Here is a 25421-nt window from a genome sequence, read left to right as displayed (position 1 = left end):
CCCGTGCCAGTCGTTTGCAAAGCGACGTAGAAAAAAACAAACCGCCGCGGCGTTTCTCGCGGCCTCGGAAATGCAGGAGTGAGCCGACGTTAAAAAAGATACGTTTGAACTACGAGAGTGTCAGCAAGAGTCACGCAAATACCTGTTCACACTCGGAGCGGACGTGTGCGTTTGATCGAAGTGCTGGGTTCAGACTGCGTTTTGGTAAGCGCTTCGGGACCGATCTTCTACGATTGCAACTCGATACTGACGTGACACTCGGCAAAGAAAGGTTGGACCGGCTCCCACAAACTGATACAGCTCGACAGTTAAAAATTGCATACTAATAACAAAGTGTACATACCGTGTTGCGAAGGTAATCCATACGACGTTTATTTGAGCTCTATATCACACAAAACAAGGATATAGAATCGAGGAGCCCCTTTTCGACGACAGCGTTCGTCACCGCTGCCTCGGAAAACAAGGTGATCGAGATGATAAGGGGAATCGGTTGACCTCTGAAATTTAGTTCAGCTATCAAACTATTCATACGGGGAGGGTCCACAAGGGTCGCGCGGGCATATTCCATTCAGCAAGCCAGCCGGTCGTGAGCAGACGGTCTTGGCCAAGGACCGTCTGAGCAATGCTGCGCCGGAACGGGTCGGAGTCCCTGCTAGGCCTATATATTCTGCCGAGCTCGCTTGGTCGGTGGGATCGTCGCCTTTGTTGCCTTTTCCGGGTGTCTGTGGATCCAGCGTTCATGTTCGTCGTGGTCGGTTTCAAGTACTTCTTCATTTCTTTCTTGCTGCTTGAAGTCGGGACGCGCAAGAAGAGCAGGTAGAAAAATAAATGTCCATTGGGTCGTCGCGACCGAGCAACTGAGCGACGTTGTCGGCCATGTTAATTTGATCGTAGAAAGTGCGTAAGACAGCTTCGGAGCTGTGGTAGGATTTTGTCGTAACCTGCGCAAAAGTTACGACAATTTCGTTTCGAGAATACGGATTTTCTCTCAAATTTGTCGTACGCATTTTTTTCGTCGTAAGTTCGCTTTGAGAATCTGGCCTCTGTTTCTTCGGGAATACTTGAAAGTTTGTAACTTTGTCGTAAGATACATTTACGAACTTTTTTGTCGTAAGAAAGTTTCGGGGGTCCGGCCCCAGGAGTGAACGCCAGTTCCAAAAATGCCGATCCCGGAGCGCTCAGCAGCGACGAGTGTAATTCGTAATCACTCAAACGCGAATCTGTGAAAAAAAAAAAAATCTTGAAGAGACCATTAAGACGAATTTCAAGTTCCGTTTCCCTATTAAAAAAAAGTTAGCGGAAACAAACAAGCAGCTCATATGCTTCCATCAAGGTCCCAACATGTAATCTCATTGTCATACATACATGTAACCAAAACGGTTCCTGTATCTTGAGGACATGCTTATAATCGCTACACATGCAACCAGTTCCTGTATCTTGCTGTCATGCTTACAAACGTTATGCATGCAGCCACACTGGTTCCTGTATTTTTCCAGCATGTTTATAAAATGCAAACATCGAGATTCCACTAAGGTGCCAACATACTTAGAATTGTAATGCTTACAGCCATTATGATCCTACTAACGTACCACTATCAATTGACCACCGCAAATAAACGACAGCTACGTCTACTGTTGAAGCGTAGGTATGTGTGGCCGGCTCTTAGTGTAATACCCCTGCGTCCGACGTTCCCGGTGACTTCCTTCCACCGAAGAGCACTGGTCAGATTTGCGAATTTCCTTAAACCCAACCGTCAAACCGTTTTTTTTTTTTTACATTATTGTGCAACCGAGAGCGGAGGGGCGCCTCTCGCCGCCGCTATCAGTTACAACCCCGCCACCGCCGCCGGCGTCGGCGATGAGTGAAACAAGAAGCTTACGCCACAGTGGCTTCCGTTTCCGCTTCCGTGCCTTACGTCGTCACGGAGACGCTGGACGTGGCAGAAGACAAAGCGGGTCGACGGGCCGCCTGGCTTCGCCCGACTGCCCGACGACTTCCAAGTTAGGCCTACGATCGTCACGGAATCGAAGGCGTCTTTCCGTGAAGCGGTAAGCAAATCTCGTCCCCTTTTCGTTCTACTTTTAAGTTGTATTAGGTGCGCTTTAATGTAAACATGTGCACTAAGTGTTCGTGACAATTTTGGGTTAAAATAATTCTGCTTAATCCCGGTTTTTCATTTACCAAAAGTGTAAATCGCGCCAATGAACGCGGAGCCATGCTTCAAAGCAGTGTACGATGTTAACTTCTACCTGGGCGGCATAAAAAAACAAAAAGAACTGTGGTTATGGCTGCATGCGACGTTGTTCCCAATGCAGCCGTAAGCACTTAGAGCACCTTTCTGATCCGCATTCAAGCAACCTAGTGAGCGACAAGACCAGCGACGGTGACAAGCTACGAGTGCCAGCCACCAGCTTATTTTTAGATTTCTAGAAACGTCGCTCATCGCCTTGGTCACTTGCACCCATCGCTTTCATAAGGTGTGTCTCGTCACGCGACTGACTGAGTGACAGCGGGTCCTCGTCGCTGCCACCTGTCTCGTCGCTCGCCAAGTCGCTTACATGAAGTACAGCCTCCGGCAATATGAAAGGCCCACTGGGAGCGCGTGGCCGAGGCGGTGGGTGGCGGGGGTGCTGCGAGCGCTCCGGGCAATTCCATTCTGCTTCGGGTGGAGGACGCTCACTCGGGGCTCAGCACAATCTGATAAGCGCCCTCCGCTTTAGCTGAGCCCGAGTGAGCGTCCTTTCCTCGAAGCACAATGGAATTGCCCGGAGTGCTCGCAGCGCCTCCGCCAGCCACCGCCTCGGCCACGCGCTCCCAGTGGGTCTTTCATATTGCCGGAGACTGTACACCACCCTATACTTTTCTGCACCGGTGCAGGAGGTGCATGTAAATCGAACGAAGCTTTTATACACCGCGAGCGTTCTCTTGACCAACGCATACTAGCGATGTGTTTCACCCTCTGGATTACATTTATGAAAAACGGGGAGTGCCGGTTCATCACATAAGCCAAACATTTCTTTCTTTGGTTAAAACACATCGCTGACCTGAAAAATCCAGCTATCTTAGAGTTTATGCTATAGGAATCTATCGCTTCTGATAAATCTGCAAATTTCTATTTTTAGCCTTTGCTCTGTCAGATACAACATGTGGCATATAGCAGTGTTTCAGATCTCCTTCCAAGACCTCAGGCGCGTCGTTGTCATTCAATCCAGGAGTCAGCGGTGCCTCATGGGGGTGTTGCTCGTGCTTCTTACCGAATGGTGCTACCGAGAGACAAGTGATCATGCTTTAGAAATGCAAGTATAGCCGCCGTAAGTACACATACTCTTTTTTACCTTTGCTCAAATCCACTTCTTTTAAGAGATGCACAGTTTGCATGTGCACATTCCTCGATTCTCCTATAGTCGGCATCAACTATAATGTGCTACGCTGTCAAGGTTAGAGTAGCTTCCGCAGTGCTCCAACTCTGGCAATGCTAAATTCTCTAGACCATGCAAATGAGGTGCAACACTAAACCACACGCTGTCTCAGCAGTGCTGGGCCGAAGCACTGTGGGAGCTACTCTAGCCTTGACAATGCAGCACAAAATAGTTGACGCCGAGTATAGCTAGTGTTGAGACTCATGTTGAATAAGCTGAGACTGGGGCAAAGGTGAACAAACAAGTTGAAGGAACGGAAAAGGGCAAGACGACGTCTCAAACGTTGTCCTGTCCTTTTCTGTTGCTTTGACTAGCCCCTGTGCACTGAGTTGGAGACGTCGTCCTCTCCTTTTCTATTCCTTCGACTTATTTGTCCACTTCTGCTCCAGTCTCAGGTTATTCAACACGGTGAACATTCACCAGCTCGCATGCACCCTTACTATATTATCTTGAGACTCCGTTCTACCAAAAGCTATGCCAAACCGGTTCTGCCGTCTTATACGTAATACGGAAGAGCCTCGCGTGTCTAACCTGGAGAAGGGGTGTTTTGTTGTATAGGCCAGTTTTTTCTTACACCAGTACGTTCAGCCTCCTTGAAATATTAACATGCCGTGACACATATAAAAACTATAAACCCCTTAATGTTCACCAGGCCTTAATTTTCGCGAATTGAGAAGTTCGCGAAAAAAAGGGCGCGGGGAAATTTCGGTCCTTAAGACTTTCAATGCGGCCTTTAAATTCACGATGTTTGGTGGCCACCATTATGTCCTCTGTGACCGATTCCAGAAGAAAAAGAATCGCGAAGATAAGGAATTTTACTGTAAAAAAAAAAAAGAGAAGAGTCACTTTTCTTTGTATGCAGGAGCAAAACCAACAACAACAATCATGGTGTCCTCACTTTTTGAGCCCATCCGAGTTCATTAAATGATATGAATTTTGTTTTAGTTCATTAAACATTTTCGCCTGTACATCTTAGGATGTCCTCTTCAACACTAACAGTGTTTTCTTTCCATTAAGCAGGAAGTATGACGCGTGCTGCAGCACAACAAAGTTCATTTGCAGGTTGTACCGCAGTTTTAAGAAGGATTCGCACAATATGGGGTACTTATGACTGAGTAAACTACCTCAAGCGTGGATGAGCTTTGATCATTCTAAAAAAAATTGGTTAGAAATCGGGGTTCGGGGCGAATGTGCCCGCACAGACAAACAAACCAGCCAAGCCCCGTGAGCGCTTTGCGTTTTGGCCTTTCAGCCCTGAACCCACTCGCGCACCACGTGTGTAGGTGTTCCGATAGGCGGGAGCACTTATTTGGAAAATACTGGATGTCAATACACATACACTTTCGTTATCTTTATCAGAATTCGGTATAATGGTCAAAGGTGGACTGCATATTTGCAATATTTTTCTCTCATTTAAAAAATATGTCGTCCTAAAAATATGTAGTGTAGCCAGTGAAAACAAGAGAATGGCCGGGCGTCCCCCCTAACGCGCTTGTACTTTTCACCCTGCTTTGGACGGATGGGCTCGCTCGAGGCTTATGAGACGCCGAAACGTCCTGGAAAGTAACAGGCGCGCTGGTGGTGGAACAACTGAGATTTCTCCATGCCTTTCTTATTCTGTCTGTTGAGCGTGTGACTTATATTCTCTAACTCGCCCTAACATGGACAAAGCTGAGGAGTAGGGTTGTGCGATTAGGGGATTTTGATTTCCGATTGAGTTCGAAGCTAATAGCGATTTTGGCCGAATATTTTCGAATTGAATATCGAACACTTGCTGTTAAAAAAGTCTTGGCGCAAAGTGGCATGCGAGATAATTACTGCAGACGTGCAATTACTAAGTGGGCTGATTTCTGAGAGTGAGTCCTTAATTAATTCATGTATGACTTATTTATTGGAATAGAGGGCACCAAGTTTGGCAAATATGGCGCAGGCGTTGCTGGAGCTCATTCATCGGTTTCTTTTGCGCGTTTTTAAAGAAAGTTGATGGAATGACTACGATGAATATATTTGAGAGTTCCCACAATAATGTCTGTATCACTTTGCCGAACATGTCAGTATATTTTTGATTTTAGAAATTGTTTCTTACATATTTTACGCAGTAAACATACACGCGACTCGAGGTTGTCAACAGTTCAAAAAGCACGAATATTACAACTGCTCTCGAATCGAATATCGAATAGCGTAATATTTGAAACTGCTATTCGAAATTTCGAATATTCGCACAACACTACTGAAGAGAATAGGCCTGGCGAGTGCCCTTATACTGCATACGCCTTTGTGCAGCTGAGGCTCTTTCTTAATCAAGTACCTTGTGTATCTTGGCTTCAAAAACACATCTTTATGGGCGCGAAGGAAATTCTAAGACACACTTTTGCTTGTATTTTCCTATCACGCATTGAATTCTTCGACTAAATGCAGAGTCGACCCAGCGTCGTGAAAAATATAATGCCTGCCAGATAATCGTTTTGCATTTATTTAATATAACAATTATTCAGTTACGTATCCCAAGTCATTAGTGATTGATACCAAGTCTCTCTGTAAGTCAGTCATTTTAAACATTCATAATGTTGCTTGTCAAATAAAGACACAGTCGAGGTCCTGTACTAAGCTCGAACAATCGCTGGGCAGAACCTGGTCGGGTGGTTACAGGCAGCAAACATCCCGTTTGGAACGTCTGAGTACCTACTTCGCAATGTAGCTGAAGATTGGCCCGGGGCCCACTTGCAAACGTCTACACATTGTATCTCTTTAAGGTGGACCCCTTTTGGCTTTACAAGCCATAGCAGCAAAAACAACCTGACACGCTCGACGTACCGTGGCGTCCAATTGAAAGGTCACATGGCTTGCTTTCTGCCCTGAATCCACAATATTGGCTTGAAGCATCCGCCGTGGTTAACTTTAAAGGGTGCAGCAATTTTAAGATTAAAAGAATTTTCATCGCACTTTTACGTTTTTTTTTGTCTCCCGGATGATAGAGAAAACATCTCCCTAATGTGGGCATGGAAGCTTTGCAGCAATGAGGTGGCTTATGTGTTTCGTCTTGCCGCAGCTCCTGTCCGTGTCAGCGCGTGCGTCCCCATCCAGCCGGCGACACGATGACGGCGCAGCTTTGCTCCGGTTTACGGACCGCGAGCTACCATCCGCCACGCGCTCGTCGACCACAGTGTTGCCCGCTGGGATCAACATCACAGAGGACCTCGCTCGTGCTATGCCATCAGCAGCGACATCAACGGAAGCGCCTACAAAGGGACCCCCCCGGCTACAGCGCGCCAGTGGGCATGGAAGCTTTGCAGCGATGAGGTGGCTTATGTTTTCGTCTTGCCGCAGGTTAGTAGTCCTTGCCACTGTTTTAGGTCGGATTACGTTTGCCTAGCTGTGCTTCCATGCCCCGGAGCTTTTACTGAATCTTTTAGAGCGTGCATTGAATCTTTCAGAGCTTTGTTGCTTTTATTGTCTGGGGATGTAGAGAAGAACCCAGGCCCTATGAGCAAGCAACAAGAGGATGAATTCCTTGCGCTTGTGCAGACGGTCGCGAAACTTCAGAGTAGCCTTGCTCTTCAGCAACAAGAGGTAAACCTACTAACACAGAAAAATATAGAAAGCGAAAAATCTGCTTCCGCTCTAGAAGAACGCGTTAACAACCTAACAACTGAACTCGACTTACTAAAGCAGAAGGAAATCGGTAACGTCACACCTACCGAACCTCAGCTTACTACAGCTCTAAACGAACTTTCGCGGCTGAAAACCCGTTGTGACGACGCGGAGGGCAGATCCCGTCGTAACAACCTTCTATTTTTTCGCGTCACTGACACCGATAGGGAAACGTGGGCCCAGTCCGAGGGCTTGGTAACCGGCCTGTGTTCCAGTAACCTAGGCGTGAATATCGAATCAAGCAAAATTGAAAGAGCGCACCGCTTGGGAGCGTTCAATCCACGAAAATGTCGCCCTATAATCGTGAAGTTTTCATCATTTAAGGATAAAGAGGGCATTCTTTCGTCGGCATTTAAGCTCAAAGGGACACGTGTAGCCATCAGTGAAGATTTTCCCATTTCTGTCCGACTTGCGCGCCGTCACCTTCTTGATTTTGCCAAGCCTAAAGGCACGACTTACAAGCTGCGTTACGATAAGCTGTTTTTAGATAATAAGTGTTATGTATATGACGCCGCTCTTGGTAACGTGAAGGAAAAAAGTGCACAGCAGTGCCAGCGTTCATTTCGTTTTTCGTCACCCAATCAAACTGCAAAACGCCGTGATATCTGTAACAAACCTTCTTATCATTCTATTTTATTTACTAATATTAGAAGCTTGATACCAAAAAGAGATGATGTGATTTCCTTGGTTGAGGCATGCAACGCAGATTTCCTTGTGCTTACCGAGACGTGGCTAAGCGCCGATATATCCGATACTGAAGTTTTTCCTTTGTGTCCAAACTTTCGTGTGTATAGGTGTGATAGATCCGCTAGGAGGGGGGGGGGAGATGTGCTTTTAGCTATAAATAATCAAATTCCGTCCCGGGATATACCGATTCTTACTGACTGAGAAGTTGTATTTGGGTACGTCGCTACAAGGCCCCCTTAATAGTGGCTGTATGCTATAGACCGCCAGATAGTTATAAAGAATTTGTTAACAAGCTATATAAGTGTATTTCTGAAATCACCACTAAATACCGTAAAGCCTTTGTTACTCTCTTTGGTGATTTCAATTACCCAAACGTTGACTGGTCTGCCCTCTCTTCTAGTTGCGCATTGTCTCAAGAATTTTTAGACTTTTGTTTAGATTTCAACTTTACAACTGTTATCACTCAGCCTACTAGGATTACTAATCACTGTAGCAATATACTCGACTTGTGCTAAAGCCAAGACCCCTCACTCTTCAGTAACATCACATACTTACCCGGCATTAGTGACCATCTCGTCATCGATTTAACTCTCTCTCTCTCTGTTCCACATAGATCACATTACTGCAAATTCATTCGCAATTACGCGAGAGCTGATTACGCATCAATCAACTCGAACCTCGAAGATTTTTATCATACTTTCTCAGTTAACTTCTGGGAAAGAACGGTTAATGAAAACTGGACTCTATTCAAAGATAAAATGATCTACCTAATCGAACGCTTTATTCCACTGACCCGTATTATATCTGACAACACTAACCCTTGGTACAATAAAACAATTCATAGTCAATCCAATAGGAAAAAAAGACTCTATAAGCGGACTAAGGCTGTCAACACTACGGCTTCTTGGAACACCTACTACGAATGCGCTAGGGCTTATAAATCGGCAATAAATCACGCCAAAACCAAATTCTATAGTATCGACCTCCCCAACATACTAACCACGAAACCAAAGAAGTTTTGGAAAATAATCAATCCGGCACTTTCACTTCCTTTGCAATTAGTAGATGACGACGGACTTCCGCTTTCTGATAAACACGGCGCTCTTGCTATTAATAATTTCTTCTGCTCCATCTTTACTAACGAGGACTTACTAAATATTCCCAACTCGTGCCAATCCACTCACCCTCTCATGGATCCTATCGTAATTGACCGTACTGGAGTACTTGAGGCTATAGATCAACTAAAGGCGTCCTCCAGCTCCGGAGATGACCAAATTAACTCTAAGGTATTAATAAACACTAATCACATTTCTTCCTCTTCCCTCTGCGACATATTCTCTCAATCTCTTAAACTCTCTGAAGTACCATCAGATTGGAAGTTGCTAACGTCATACCCGTTCATAAAACAGGTGATCGCCAACTAATCAGCAACTATCGTCCCATCGCGCTCACCAGCGTTTCATGCAAACTCTTGGAGCACATTCTCCATTCTAACATAATAAATTTCCTAGACTCTCATAACCTCCTTTTCAAGCACCAGCACAGATTTCGCAAGTCCTACTCATGCGAAACTCAGCTAACAGCATTTCTAACTGACGTTTACTCAAATTTCGATTCCAGTGTTCAAACTGACGCCATCTTTATTGACTTCTCCAAAGCATTTGACAGGGTCCCTCATCAACGTCTTTTAATGAAACTAAGAAATATTAATCTTCACCCCTCAGTAGTCAATTGGATTTCTGAATTCCTTACTAATCGCACACAGTACACTTCCATTAACAATATAAAATCTACCACAAGCGCAGTAACGTCTGGCGTCCCTCAGGGAAGCGTTCTTGGCCCCCTTCTTTTTTTAATCTACATTAATGATCTCCACCATGGCATAACTTCTGAAGTGCGTTTGTTCGCAGATGACTGTGTCATATATAGACCCATTCATTCACGCCACGATCAGCTAACCTTGCAAAACGATCTCCAACTTATAATTCAGTGGTGTCATAAATGCAAATGGCTTTAAACTATAATAAATGTAAATCGCTATCTTCTTCCCGCAGTTCACATGTTCTATCCTCCTCTTACCACTTTTCTGGCATCCCAGTAACTGGTTGTTCATCGTATAAATATCTAGGAATTCATCTGACATCTGACCTGTCATGGACCACTCATATAACAAATGTCATCGCCGATGCTAACCGCACTCTCGGATTTCTTCGCCGTAACCTCAGACAAGCTACATCATCCGTAAAACAACTAGCTTATACTACCTTGGTCAGAACTAAACTAGTATTCGCTTCTTCCATATGGTCACCGTGGCAGGCATACCTAACTAACAACCTGGAATCCGTTCAAAGTAGGGCCCTCCGTTTTTTTTATTCCGACTATTCCCCATACGCAAGCATATCAGGACTTCGCCAATCAGCTACCCTTGACACTTTTTCTCACCGCCGCAGGGTGTCTCGTCTTTCTCTTCTTCATCGGATCTTTTATTACAACAGTCATCTCAGTTAAAGGTTGGTTTCTCCTCCTTACCGCATTTTCCCTCGTCTCGACCATTCTTGTAAACTCCGTCCGATTTCATCGTCAACCGTCACTCACCGAATGTCTACTTTACCATTGGCCATTGACGACTGGAACTCACTGCCTGGCGTAATTGTTACCTTATCTGATACTATCTGATACTAAGAAATTTTCTGCACCCATTAGCTTATTTTTTCTAAACCATAACTAGATTACAGCGTGTTTTCGTAGATAAATAATTTTGTTACTTGTTTGTTTTTTAAGTGTTCACTCGCTTGTGTAATGCCTCCTGGGCCTTCAAGGAATAATAAATGATGATGTTGATGATGATGATTAATAAATGGCACGATTCCGCTGCATAATCGCAAAGCAAAAAAGTAGAACTTTTTTCCCACCTGCAGCCGCGAGCGGCGTCGGAAGGAACTACGGCGGGAAAAACCTTAAAAAAGTAATCCGTTACAAGTAACGGATTACTTGCAATCCGTTACTTTCTAAAGTAACTTTGTAATTGCCACGTTACTTTATTTCGGAAGTAATTTGTAATGTAATTTCGTTACAAAATATTGGTAACGGATTACTTTAGTTACTCGTTACTATTTAAAAATATGAGCATAATACAGTAACTGAGCCATACGAGCAGAAAATTCACCAGTATAAAGACCGCACGTTCAACAAAATATAAAACATCAGGAAGGGGAGAATAGCCGTAAAGAAAACTCGATTTTTGTATGACCGGTCACTAGAACCACTAGAAAAACGGCCAAGGTACCTACAAATATACGAAAGACAAAGATCAAATAAAACAACGTCAAGTAAGCTCTCCGTCCCCCATCTTTCATCGGGTATTTCTTCCTCTCCCGGCCAAGAGAAGGCTGTTCGTGTTTATTTGTTTTTGTCTTTTACACCGTCTTACCCTTTCCAACTTCGACGTCTGCACAGACATCAAACGCGGCTCCGTACCTCTTCGTTTCGCGGGTTCACAACTGGCGTAACAGACGATGTAGCCTCGAGCGAGGGGTCGAATTGTTGTTGTTTTTAATGTGCACTACTGGATTATGACACCCTCTTGAGGCACGGCTGAAAAGCGCCCGGCGCGAGGCTGAGAGAATCGTCTTCGAGGGTGCGGACGACACTCCTTTCGGTTTACTTGTCTGGGCATGGTGGTCGAGTCCACTCCTCTCGTTACAGTTAACTGTCAACATAAAAGGGAAGGGGGGAGAGCGCGGGTTAGGCTTTCTAAAAAGTCCTGACAGAGAGAAGGGGAACGTGCGAAAAATATCATTTTTTATTGTTTTGTGAGACCGGCGGCCACCGCTTCTCTTGCTCTCTATGCTCTCGCTTCCACTGGCATCCACGAATACTGGTATGAAAGCGAAAACAGATGAACGCTCGATAACCCGTAACCGCCACTCTTTTTCTGACGGGTCGACTTTTCGGTCATGGAGAGTCCGTCGTCTTCATGGCCATCCCTTATTGAGATTTGCAAAATTCAGGGCTTTGCGGAGAATAGAAACCTAGAGCTTCAGTGCATACTTTGCTCGCCAATAAAACACGCATTGTCATCAGCAAGAACAACGAACTAATCTACGGAAACACATCAACGTAAGCTGGCATACTTGCATTCTGAATTGGCTATACATTCTATTGTTACAAACAAGTTTTTCTTTACTTGAGAATGCCAGGCGAAACACCCGAGTCAAAAGGGAGCTTTCGTAGATCGCGCCTTTAGCTCCGAATCTCGTAGCGGAGGTAGATGCTGCTACTGAGCATGCGCACCACTAGCTTTGTCTGCTAAATTCCAGGGATCATTTCTGTAGGCCATAAGCTAGCGGGATGGTGGTTGCTGCTTTCGGTGCCTTGTCAGCTTACAGGTGAGCGGAGTGCACCTACACTCATTATCTTAAATACAATGTTTTATTTTTACTAGCACTACCATAATACTGGCGTATGAGAAATGAAAAGAAGTGGTTGCGACTGATTGTGAAAAATGTAAAATTTTTTTTGTTGTTTTCTGGATAAGTGTACGGAGAAAGTAAAGTGAAAGTAATTTGTAACGTGTCGAGTAAAGTAATCCGTTACTTTTCAGTGAAAGTGATTGGAAACAGTAATGCATTACATTTGAAGCTCGGTAACTTGTAATTGTAATCTATTACATTTTTTAAATGGGCAAGAAGCTTGCTTGACCTCGCATGGCTCTAAGCTTCAGCCTAACGCCCGCTAATGTCAGCAGACAGAGGAAGGGTTAGCGTCCTCCGAGAGAGCACAGGGGAACCTACACGGCACTATGGTGCCTGGAACGCGTCTCCGACTGGTGTGTTTACCGCCTCCAAAAAAGTGGTCCCTCGATTTCCGCCTGATGACGTCATAGAAGTGTCATGGTGTCGCCGATCGCGATTCTGGCGGCGTCTCAACACTTGTGGTGTATATGGCAGACGCCTGTTCGGCTGTAGGTCGCTCTCCATTGTGACAGTCCATGGAAGTTGAAGCAGCCGGAAGTTGGGACGCCTGGGACGCCATGACGACAGCGACAATCGCGTTCATTCGTGCTTTTTTGCCAGCATTTCTACGCCCAACCGCTTGGATCGCGACAGGCAACAGCATGACACTCCGGCTTCTGTGACGTCTTTTGTTGCCACTTTGGGACCTCTTTTGATCTATGGGCGGGATAGGGCGCTAAGCACACCATTTGAAGACGCGCTCCAGGCACCATAACGCCACCCCGAATTACGTCACTAGGAGTGCGACCAGGTATGACCCTGAAGACCAACGCTACTAAAACACTCAGTTGGGAAACTGCCATAGAGACTAATCAGAAAAAGTGGCCCCGATCTGTCGTCGAGAACCGAGGTAATGACGAACACAACGCCGCCATTTCTCCCGCAATGGCCACTCGAAGAACTTTTCGTGACTTCTATTTCGGCTTTAATCAGCCATCGTGGAGCCGAAACAGATACAGCGGAAGAGGTTACAGGGGTGCCACCCCCGTCTCTCCAGCGGACGCGCCGCGACTTAGTACCGAAGTTAAAATGCACCTAGATCGGGACGCGCTACTTGAAAGCACCGGTGAGGCATGAATGTATAAAAACAATATTAATTGTGCCGCAAAACCCTGCAACCTAAAGATTTTAAAAACATCACGCGCCCATCATTTGGTACTAAACTCCAATAAATTTCATACAAAAAGAGTCATTTCCGTTTGTTTTTACGCTAAAACATGCTCCCTAAAAGCTCAAGATGATGACCACAGTACTGACAAATGTTAAAGAGTGGCGCTATTGTCGTATTTAGCTCGGTCTCGGTGGATGCCAGAGGCCCAAGTTTCGACGGCGAGTTTCCCAACTGAGTGTTCTAGTAACGTTGCTGAAGACTGTGAGTTAAGGGGTGCAAAAATGTCAATAGTCATATTTTTTTTTTACACAGCATCTAGGAGACGCAGGCGAAATCGGTTTTCTGTTCTTTAATTCAGAAGTGTCAAAGGGCAACTTACACGAGTTTGTGATTGAAGACCGGAAATCGTTGCAACCCCCCGCTCCCCCGTTTAAGCTGAGATGGTATTGGAATAATGCTTCCGGTTTTTGCGTTGCCCGCCACAGATAACAATTTGTTGATCTAGTGATGCATTTAAATGTCAGCGCATTCATGATAGTATCGCCTAATGGATGCATAATAGATATTAAACTCTCCGTTTTGCTGAGAAATTAAAGGCACCTTACATCCAATCGAAGCGCCTTTTCGAGCACTATGGTATGAAGCACCTTATGGCTGCAACCAGAGTGGATCTTGTTCTGTGATCTGCGGAGGCCCATTGCAGGAAGCCACTTCGAGAGCATCACCAGAGTTCCCTGCCCGTTGTCGTTAGTCCTAAAATTTTCTGTTGTAGGTATACATCCCCTGTCTTTCCCTGGTATTCGGGTGTTTTCTTTTCATTGTCGCCAATTTGCCTCAAAATTTGTTAAACAGACGAATAGACGCTGTGAAACAGTATCCCGCATATCTTGGTCAAGATCATTTATCTTTGCCAAAGTTACAGATTCTTTATGAAGGTTGGTCTTTCTTGTTTTTATTTATAAATTAATTTGAAATTCTCCATGGGCAGCAATAAAAAGTTAAGCCTGCGGCAAGGACAAGTTCACTGCTCGAACTTGTCCTCAACTGATCGCAAAAAAATAGTTGTGAAAAATGGTTGCGTTGAACCTCCTTCCGGCAGTTCCTCTGCAGCGCGATAAAATATATACATAAGAGTCAGGGCTTAAAGTCTGGGGGGTCTCAGGGGGTCTCAGACCCCGCACTGATTTTAACGGGTAGTCTGAGATCTTTCTCCGAAGCCCCAGCGTTAGGCTAATCAAAATTATATATGCAATAAATTAGCTTGTTTTTTACGGATGTGACATGAATTAGCGATTTGAGGGTTGCAAATAAAGTGTGGACAGAATCAATAGTTGGTTTTATTTTTCTTCATGTACTACATCTCGTCAGAACACACTGGTTCCTCTTACCACCACCTTTTTGTAGGCACCCCCCTCAACTTACGGGAGACTTTAGGCACTCCATAAGACATACCCTGTTTTTTAGACTGCTTGCTCATTATGTAGCTTTGCCTGCATGCTATAGATTTGTGCTACTGGAGAGAGAAGGCAAAATCGAATGTTAAGTTTCCATTGCTTTCTTTAGCAGTTGTAGAATAATAGCAACAGTTACTGAATAATAACTTACCCTTCGATGAGCTGTTCCTGTTATCTGCCAATGGATTCTATCTTTGTTGATCCTGCTGGTATTGCAAAAATTATAGATGAACTGAAGTTATCATCCTCATCAGGAGTGGACGGAATTAATTCCAAGTTTTTAAAAAACACTAAACTATACTCATCTCTTTTTCTCTCAAAATTGTTTGAACAGTCGCTGCAAGATGGTATTTTACCTTGTGATTGGCGAGTGGGGAAGGTGGTTCCAATTCCGAAAGGTGGCGATAAGTATTCCCCTAACAATTATCGTCCCATTTCATTAACCAGCATACCATGTAAACTTCTGGAACACGTTATCTTTTCCCAACTCGTACATTTCCTAGAGTCGAATAATTTTTTCACCGAAGCACAGCACGGATTTCGTAAATCATTATCTTGTGATACTCAGCTCCTATCCTTCACTCATGACATTCATTCTATTCTTGACCGAGGCTCCCAGGTGGACTGCATTTTCTTAGATTTCGCCAAGGCATTCGATAAGGTGTGTCACGAGCTATTACTGTTAAAACTTTCAAAACTTAACATTGACCCTAACGTTCTCGCATGGATTCGGTCTTTTCTAAATAACCGTTCACAATTTGTAACAATTAACAACGAAAATTCTCCTCCCGTGTCTGTGAATTCTGGAGTTCCTCAAGGGTCGGTTTTAGGCCCACTACTATTTTTAATCTATATTAACGATCTTCCCATTAATGTGTCTTCATCCGTTTGTCTCTTTGCCGATGACTGTGTAATTTACCGTGAAATCTTCACGATTCTGACCTGTCTACACTTCAGTCTGATATTAACTCTGTCTCTCGTTGGTGTGAATTATGGCTAATGAAACTAAACACTAGTAAATGTAAACAAATGAGAGTGTCCCGCAAGCCTAACAACCAGAGTGTCGAACCGATATTTTTATTGGTTCGGTTTGGGTTCGGGTTCACGGCTTTCGGTTCAGTTCCGGTTCAGTTCCGGGGCGCAAAAAATAATGGTTCAAACCGGTTCGAACCGGTTCGAACCGGTTTGAACCGTTAAATTGGGAATATATTTTCCGCGTTGTTCTGTCAATAGGCGCTATTTAGGCCGTGAAACTAACTGCTGTAAACGATCTGATTTTTGCGAGGACCTATTTTTGAGAATTTCGCGAATCGCCTACAATTCGCGAAAAATGGGTCCCGCGAACAATTTCGGTAAAATGTAAACAGATTGAAATTTATATTGAGATTCCACCGCGTCGAGAAAATTACAACCCGCGAATTATTCCAAAACTTCAGCTTTGACCTAAATCGCGAAATATTGAGCCCACGAAAAATAGTCGTTTACAGTATATAGTTTTTTTTTTATTATTGTTTGTTCAATTCAGTTTTATTCTCAGGTACCAAAATTATAAAATTCTGTTATTTATTCCTACACAACAAGAAAGGAAAATCTACATTAACATACAAAACGTCGTCTTTATACGACTCAACATCCCTTCGTTTACCAGAGTCACATATATTGTACCTGAATCGAAATGTTTTCGGAAGTGAAGTAGGTTGCCTAAAATACCCGTGATTGGTACAACTTTGTATCACAGTATTAGATGTTGAACCGTGGTTTTGCCCTTGAACTAAGGAATTAATTACAGTGAATACAATCATGAAATGGGCACCTCGTCGCCATATATATCATGGCATGTGTTTTACGGAATACGTTTCACAATATATATATGATGACGAGACGACTGAGCTTAAGGGAATATAATTTTCAAAATGTCACGAAAGTCACGGGACAAGTCCTTCCAGTCTATATTTTATAGGAACACTAAGCGACAATCGCAATGCTTGTTTTTCTAACTAGCATATTGTTTGCTCTCAGCACCATGATGCGGGCGATCAATCATGCGAAAAGGAGTGGCTGAAATTGTTCACTCTAACCTATGAGCACCTTAGTACTGAGATCGAATCTGACCTGAAACAGTACTTACCCATGTGAACATTTTCTTATATTGGAAAAACTGGCGTAGCCTGGATGTTGAGGTTTGCTCTTGACAAAATGCAGGTCAATTTAATTTGCAAATAAGCATCACCCTCGCTAATTGATGATTTTTGTTAAATAGAACAAAGTGGTATTTCATGCTCTACTCAATTCGGAAGCTACCTAATTGGACACTTTCTGAGAGTTTAAGTGTGCAATCGTCATAGTTCCACCACTCGTTCCAGTAAAAAAAGGCGATAGTAAAAACACATAAAAAACGCGATAATAAACTTCTATATATTTGAGAAGTTATATATGCGTGAGGAACACATATAGTTATTTAAATTAGCTTCAAAATAATAAAAAAAAACATTATTTATATCTTTTCAAAATCACCTATAACGTGTCTATAGAGGATAAAAGCGCCGAAAAATATTTGCCGAACATCGTTCAGATAATTTAAAGGCGCATTTACTTATATATTTTGGAGGTGAGAATCTTCTATTTATGCTGCCAAATCTTCAGACAGGAATTAAGTATATTTTTATTATCATCGATAAATTTGACTTTATGAAGTTCACATAACCGCCTGAGAGCGACACGGAAGGACGATACTCGAAAATACGCCAGCTGTTGTGTCTTCGGCAACGTGCTTTTGTTAGCTGTTTTGCAGTGTAAAATAGTGGGTTGCAGGGCATGCCAGAAAACACTGTGGTCACATAATATATCGGAAGGCAAACACACGAAATGTGCAGAAATAAGGAGATGACACGCAATTTTTTTCTAAATAATCCCTTACACAACGCGTTACTGCAAAAAGAAATGCATAGAAATGCATAAAATGATATTCCTAATTAAACATAGATTCCGCGCAGGGCAAACAAAGATTTTTTAGAATCCTAATATAAATCACTTTTGGGCATCAGCTTGCCTCAGCTCGAAACGTCGCGGGATAGTACCTCGGAAGGCTAATGTTATCTTAGGTTTTACGTGCACTTGTTTTGAGACCTTACTTCATGACTCTGTTCTTTATCAGTCATGTGCTCCAACATTTCATTAGGCTGCCGTATATCATCGCGAGACTACTATAAATACTACACAACTTTACACATTGGACGTCGTGCTGGTGTTGCGAACGTCGCACTTCACCAGAAAGCTGAAGTATTTAACATGGTTTGCACGTGACGTAATCGCACTAGATACTGGTTGCCATTGCGAGTTGTTCTTGCTGAGAAAATCAAATCCGGTTTGGCAAAATGCACGCTGCAAAAGTTTCGCGCTCAGTGCAAGCTATGTATTTGAGAGGCACACATTTTTCTTGTTGGTACATCGTCGTTAGGCACGGCGCGAGTATCTGGCACGACGAAAACGTGCTTTCTGGCAAGAGTGTTTTTACAAATAAAAGTTGTACCAACTCCCCATCTGTCACTATCGTTTCCAGGCCACGCTTTCTAGTCTGCGCCGAAAATGTGGGGCAGAGGAATCTTTACGACACAGTATGCTTTAAAACTACCCCCCTCCCCACTCCCTTTTTTTTTAGTGTCTCCTCAAGATACTTTTTATTCCTCAGGGATTGCCTGCTCCGTATTGAGTGGTGTTCACTCGACAATTATATTTGTGTCACTTGTTAACAGTAATTGTTCCTTGCTTTAACTTTGCACCAAACTGTGAAGGTTAAACAAAATACAGGGCGGTCGAAACTTGGAGAACTTGAGAGCGACACTCCTGTGAGACTTAGAGCGGCTGCCAACGTTCGGCTATCCCCGTGAGGCCACTAGGATCTTTCTTTTCAGGTATCCCTCCCGTACACACTAATAGTTCAATGTAACGTCCGACTAATACGTCACATTTAGACCCTTTAACACTTCTATTCTCGGGCAACTTTCTGAGGCAGTTCAGCAATAACGAAAACATGTTTGGGAGCCTCAATGGTGTGCATACATGTAAAATGGGTCGTGCAGCATCTTTTTTTTTTTTTTTTACCTTAAGTTCAATAAATACCGCTAAGTTGTAATCCTTGACATTGATAACTTGCAAAAGCATCCATTAGTTTGCCCCTCCGCGAAATGGCAGACAGTCGAAAGAAAGAAATGAAACAGCTTTCCCCTCCTCAACTCACAATTAGAACTATCAGCCACGTGATCTGATCCTAATATATACACCGTCAGTGTTTATCATAGTCATACGCAGGGTTGGCAAAGCATAGAGCATGGGCTGATCTTCAGATATAGTTTTAGTTGGGCTATAATGGGGCCCGAGCCCCACTAAAGCGACAAACAAAAACAAACGACAGCGGCTAGCCTTAAACCAGAGTATTTCGCGATTTGACAGGCTTTGTAGAATAAAGAAGGCTATGCTCAAACACGAGTATCATGCACACGATGGTACCATTTGCAGGCTTGTAAACACTCGTGCTAACTTCGCGAGCACCGAACAACTCAAAGCCGTATAAAGGTACCATCGCGAACATGCTGCATGTGTCTGAGGCTTGTCGCTTTCGTTTGTTTCTGTTTCTAGCTCTAGTGGGACTCGGGCCCATCATAATCTTTGAGTTGAACACGAGCGTTACCCGAATGTTTGGCGATACTGGTTGTCATGAACCAGAGCATTTGACTCGGGATCATGACAATCGGGTACATCATGGTGTCACGTGACTCTCAGTGTGAAGTTGTGATGTCATGTGACGTCACGGTATCAACAACGCTAATAGATCTAGCGACGTCCTCAATTCGAATCGACTTAACGCGGTGAGTCACGTGACGTCACGGGGTCACGTGATGTGACATTACTTGACAGCATGTCTTGACATCATGACGTCACGTGACATTGTGACACATGGCTAATCATAGTGCCAATAAGAAAGCGCCACAAAAAACCAGGATTTATTATACATTGCAATTCTGTATATGACGATTTGATCAATACGTAGAGGAATATACGTGCCAATAATAATAAATTTGTAATACTAACAAAAAAAAAATACCGTGAACCGTTTTGAACCGGTTACCGTTATATTTTTTTCCGGTTCAGTTCCGGTTCAGTTCCAAGATGGCGGCGAAGATTTCGGTTCGGTTCAGTTCCGGTTTGGCTAAAAATAACGGTTCTGTTCCGGTTTTCGGTTCGGTTCGGTTCCGGTTCGACACCCTGCTAACAACAGACCCTGTTACCACCTAGGTGGCAACCTTTTGGAGCAAGTGGCAACGTACAAGTACCTTGGTGTTCACTTAACAAATAACCTTTCATGGAAACCCCACATTCAATATGTTACTACCCGTGCTAACTGCATGTTGGGCTACTTAAAACGCAACTTTTCATTGGCACCTATTTCACTAAAATTGATCCTCTACAAAACATTAATCAGGCCTAAATTAGAATATGCAGCCTCCATCTGGGATCCCGGTCACGATACTCTAATCACTGCATTGGAATCCATTCAGAATAGGTCAGCCCGTTTCATTCTTTCCAACTACCATCGTACTGCTAGTGTCACATCAATGAAAAATAGTTTATGTTTACCACTTCTCTCCTTGCGACGTAAAATTTCACGCCTATGTCTATTTCATAAAATGTATTTTCATAACCCTCTCCTACACAATCGGATGATTACTCCCCCCTTTTACATTTCATCCCGTCTTGACCATCAGCATAAAGTTGGAGTTCCAAGTTCGTTTACCACTACATTTCAATCTTCTTTTTTACCCCGCGCAGCCGAGGAATGGAACCACCTCCCCGGTTTGATTGCTACTATAACTGATACTAACTTGTTTAGAAATTCCATCACTAGCTATTTTAGCAGTGACCCATGACCTATTATTATTATTATTCTTTGTTTGTTGTACATTTAATATTGTTGACTTGTTACTATATTACTATCTTTGTTTCATGTATGTGCTCTCCCCCTCTGTAATGCCTTCGGGCCCTGAGGGTACTTTCAATAAATAAATAAATAAATGTAAACGACTTTGTTTTCGCGGGCTCAAGTTTTCACAAATCGGGCCAAAGCAGAAATCTTAAAATTATTCCCAGGTTCTAATTTTCGCGAATCGAGTATAGCTTCCGTAGCGTTCACGTATTGCGCGAATGTTTCGCGGGACGTATTTTGCGCGAATTGTAGGCGATTTGGGAAATTCGCGAAAATTAGGTCCTCCCGAAAATTTAGGGGTTTACGGTATTTAGAGATTTTCCTAAAAAACAAGCCGGAAAGAATATTTAGTTGGATTGGGTAGCTGAAAATAATGACTGAGTACCCTTTAGTCAGTAAAATCGATACTGTGTGCCACTGTTAATGCCAAGTCGATATCGGCGCTTTTTTGGGATTTTTCTGTAAGCAGCACCAATTTTTCTCAGTTAGCCTATTAATGCGCCAACTTAACTCTTTCGATGCAGACACCTGCCCACTGCTGGCACACTCTACCCTCATGCCCAGTGAGTGCATGAACTGGAGTTTTATTCCCAGTCGACACTGGTTGAGCGTGAGGTTAGGAAAAATTTCCATTGCAGTAGTAGTTGTTTTTTTGTAGTCTTACATTTGAACGCTAATAGTCGACAGAAATATCTCAGGTTTGGGACGGAGAAGGGTTCAATGAACATGTTTAATCATTCAACTTAATTAGGTACCTGTCATTTCAAGGCCTATATTTCCTTGTTCTCGGGAGTGACTATGGCTGTAGCAGCAAAGGAGCAGTTCTTTTTGTGAGCACAAGTACAAAGTATAAAAATAAAAGGATATATGTGCTGATCCAAACGAATATGCTAGCCTTTGTAATGTATCTTTGCCAAGTATTTAAGTTTCATTTGTGTTTATTTTCAGCTACTTGGGAGCCTCGAGATTGGGAGATCCTAGTGGCCACAAGCTCGGACTCAATCTTCTTATGTGGTTTGGCCAGATCCATGGGGGAGGAAATCCTAGCATCAAGAACATTGCAGTATCTCCCTGCCTGTGACTTTTGGTTAGCGTCGGGACAGGGGAGTGCCCGGGCCACCAGGTGTTAGGTACGGCACTCAAAATAAGCATTCTTCTTACCTATCCCTTAAGTGAAACAGCAAAAGCACTACTAAGTCCAAAATGCAAAAGGCATATTCAAAACTTGGGTTGGATGGAGTTCCAATTACAAAAAGGAGTCTGCTAACTTGATTAACATGTAAACATAAAGCCCGCGGATACAGGTTCGTCGGTGCCACAGAAATAACTTCTCACAGATGGCTTCGCTCGTGCTATACCCAAACTCTTCAAATGATCATTGTGTTACTTTGTATGGCGCACCGTGCGTTCACGGGGACGCCCAGCGAACCACTCTGCCGTCTCGGCCGCGAGGCAGCTATGAGGTTGCCTCGCCTCAGACATGATCACATGGTCGTGTCGCCGCGGCGTCGATCGGGATCTCGAATTTGGCTCCCGACGAGCCGCTTTCTCTCCTAGCCACTGGATGGCGCTGCAGGCGCCCCTTGGCGGGCGAGGAGAAACCTCCTCGCCCATCGATCGCTCTATACCCGGTAGACGCGGGTCGAAGAGTGTCTTAGAACTTCGAACGCTACCGAGTGGCTAGGAGAGAAAGCAGCTTAAATGGTAAAACAAAATGGCCAGGTGGCGTAAGCTACCGCCCGATCCAAAGGGTATCCATCCACCCGGCGGGCGAGGAGAAGGCTTCTCGACATCGATCGAGATATACTCGGTAGATATGGGGCGAAATGTCTCTTAGAACTTCGGACGCTACCGAGCCCAAACAAGTATAGGGCGACCGGATCTAGGGTAATCGCGGGACACGAGGCCTGGGGGCTCTCTTTGTGCTTAGCTTGGGGCTTAACGTGCGTTTGCAAATATTTGTATAATGCCGCGAGTATTCGCGCTTTAGATTGGGTGTTTTGTAGCGTTGTGTTTCATTGTACCAATAAACGGGGAGCGGAATGCCGCTCCCGTGAAAGAACCAGGTTGGACTCGAGTTGTTGATTCGCGTCACACAAATTAATTTAACAGAACCAGCAACAATCTCACCGAGACCCAGAAGATTGGCGCCCTAGACAGCGACAAAATCCAGGTTATGGGTGGACCATGACATCAATTGAGGCTCGTACGGTGATTGACCGAAATAAGCGTAGTCCGCTCCTCCTCTTTTTCGATTGTAAGTTCTTTAAAATATTTCGTGTCATTTTTTTATTTAGTAGCAACGAAAATTTTTTGTTTTGATAGAACTAATTTTTACTACAAAAATAACATAATATTTCAGAAAACGGGCGCGCAGAGGGAAAACACTGAAGAGCCGAGAGGCTTGTAACTTGAAAAGCGTTTAGTTTGGTATCAACATAAGATCGTGTTGTTGTTGTTTTTGTTTTCTGTTGAGAAAAACAAAACTGGGGAATCATTGTGTATTGTCCCGTTTTTTGCGCAATTCTTGGTTCCAGGCGTGAAGGGATCTGCAGAAACGGTTCTAGGCTGACACCTGGAGTTTCCTGTACTTTCGCGAGTTCATGTCAAAAATCTTCTGTCAGACCTCCTCTCGCACGCCGCGATCTTTCCTGCACATCCATGCAGCTTTTCATCCGTGACCCTTTTGCGCCTGTAGTGTGCTGAAACATCGGAACACGTCCCTTCGCGAGCCCAAGACTGCGCTTCTTTCACGCCGAGCCTCCTCGAGAAGGACCACAATTGCGTCATGTCTTGGGTTAGCAAAGCTGATTGAACTCTGCGTTCAGTCTCTTACAATGTTATGTCTCACTTGGTGCGCCACAGCAACACGCAACGATTAGTGGTCTTCGTAATGGGATAGCGCCGCTCACAACGCGATTGGCAATAAACGGTGTCGACAAAAAAGAATGTTCCTACACACAGCAGCGTTTGAATGCGTTGGAATTCGCCTTATTAACGAAGATCTAAATTTCTGAGATACGTAGTTTTATTGTGCAAAAAGTAAAACCGGTTTTATTTCCTAGAACTAACATAGTATCTTAAATTTACCCAGGACTCTTTCAAATGAGACATCATTTCTTTTGATTTACTTCTTGCTCACTTTATATTTCTGTCACGTGATCAAGACGTTGGGTTGCAATAGCGACGAAATATGCTGACACGTGCGAGAGGATACGCGATAACCAGAAAGCTATCCTGCGCATCCGAAATAAAGGCTTTATATGTGCAGGCTGTTGTGTATTGTGTGGCAATTCAGAAATAAAATTGATTGGCCTCGATTGATCTGATACAAGTTGCTACAGTGGTCTCGCTCTTTTACATTCTAGTAAAATTAAGGCAAAACGACCCTTTAGGTCAAGTTTTGTTTTTCGGTTTTCGTGTTACTTTTGCAGCTATCGCTAATCGAAGTTCATAAAAAGTTCCAATAGGCATTTTATTGTAACAAAGATATTGTAAATACATAAATTTATTGTGATTAGTTTCTCATATTGCCGCGCGCCAAGTAGGCAGCGCGGCCGTAGCCTAACGGTTATCGCGCTTGCCTCCCTCGCGAAGGGCCAGGGTTCGATTCCTGGCCGCGACTATGCATTTTTGTTAACACTGTAATGTGATGTTCTGGTGAAATCGAGAACCGTCTAGCTGATTCGAGGTCAGAATGTTCTACGCGTCGAACCTTCTACGTCGAATGCTCCAGAAGCCAACGTGTGTACAAAAGCGGCTCCGCGGGCAACCCGGAGCCAGTCTCGCCCCAGCGTTCGACTCTGCTGCCACGCCGACTTCGACGACCGCGACGCTTTATTATTATCTTTTGTAATCTTTTATTTTTGGCACAAGTTCGCCACATTAAACGTTTATTTCTTCCTGTTTATTTATTGTTTTTTTGGTCACCACCCGTGACATTTTTGGTGGAGGTGCGGGGTACCGCATGTCCGTGCAGCGCAGCCCTCCGAGTTCCCGCAGTACAAGCCCAAATCCAAGCTCCCGAGGACCCAACGAAGACCAGATCGAGACTCGATCAAGTCGCCGCATCCAAGGGCTACACCCGGAATACGGACTTTTACCACCCAGGACCAGGCAGCCGACGATGGCCAACCAGTCGCAGACCCCCGCCGCTCCTACCGTCGTCTACCTACCCGTCGCTCCTCGGACACCGGCTCGATTCCACGGCGAGCAGCACGAAGACGTCGAGGACTGGCTTCAACAGTACGAGCGGGTGGCCCAGCACAACCGATGGACGGACGACCAGCGCCTGCAGAACCTTTACTTCGCGCTCGAAGGAACGGCCAGGCACTGGTTCGAGAATCGGGAGACTTCATTGATCTCGTGGACCGCCTGCAAGAATGAGTTGAGGCGAACTTTCACTAACCATCATCGACGGGAGAGGGCCGAGGACCTTCTTCGAATGAGAGCCCAGGGCGCAAACGAGACCATCACCAGTTTCGTCGAGGATGTCCTACGCCTGGTCACTCGCGCCGAAACTCAAGCCACCGACGAAAAGAAGTTGCGGATCCTGATGCGAGGCGTACGAGATGACATCTTCGGAGGCCTCGTCCGCAGCCCGCC

General features: G+C 44.3%; 1 protein-coding gene across 1 annotated transcript; it reads left to right on the top strand.

The window, feature by feature from the left end:
- Positions 1-6420: 6420 nt before the first annotated feature.
- Positions 6421-24286, top strand: LOC120841402 (the record flags this gene model as incomplete). The annotated part of the gene is made up of 3 exons (XM_042294796.1): positions 6421-6491; positions 6755-7610; positions 24212-24286. Coding segments are annotated over 3 exons (1002 nt in total), but the record flags the coding sequence as incomplete, so codon positions are not given.
- Positions 24287-25421: the final 1135 nt, after the last annotated feature.

Source organism: Ixodes scapularis, unplaced genomic scaffold (genome assembly GCF_016920785.2).
Source record: "Ixodes scapularis isolate PalLabHiFi unplaced genomic scaffold, ASM1692078v2 PGA_scaffold6__148_contigs__length_123643588, whole genome shotgun sequence".
NCBI classification, from domain to species: domain Eukaryota; kingdom Metazoa; phylum Arthropoda; class Arachnida; order Ixodida; family Ixodidae; genus Ixodes; species Ixodes scapularis.
This window is presented reverse-complemented; position numbering and strand designations above follow the sequence as displayed.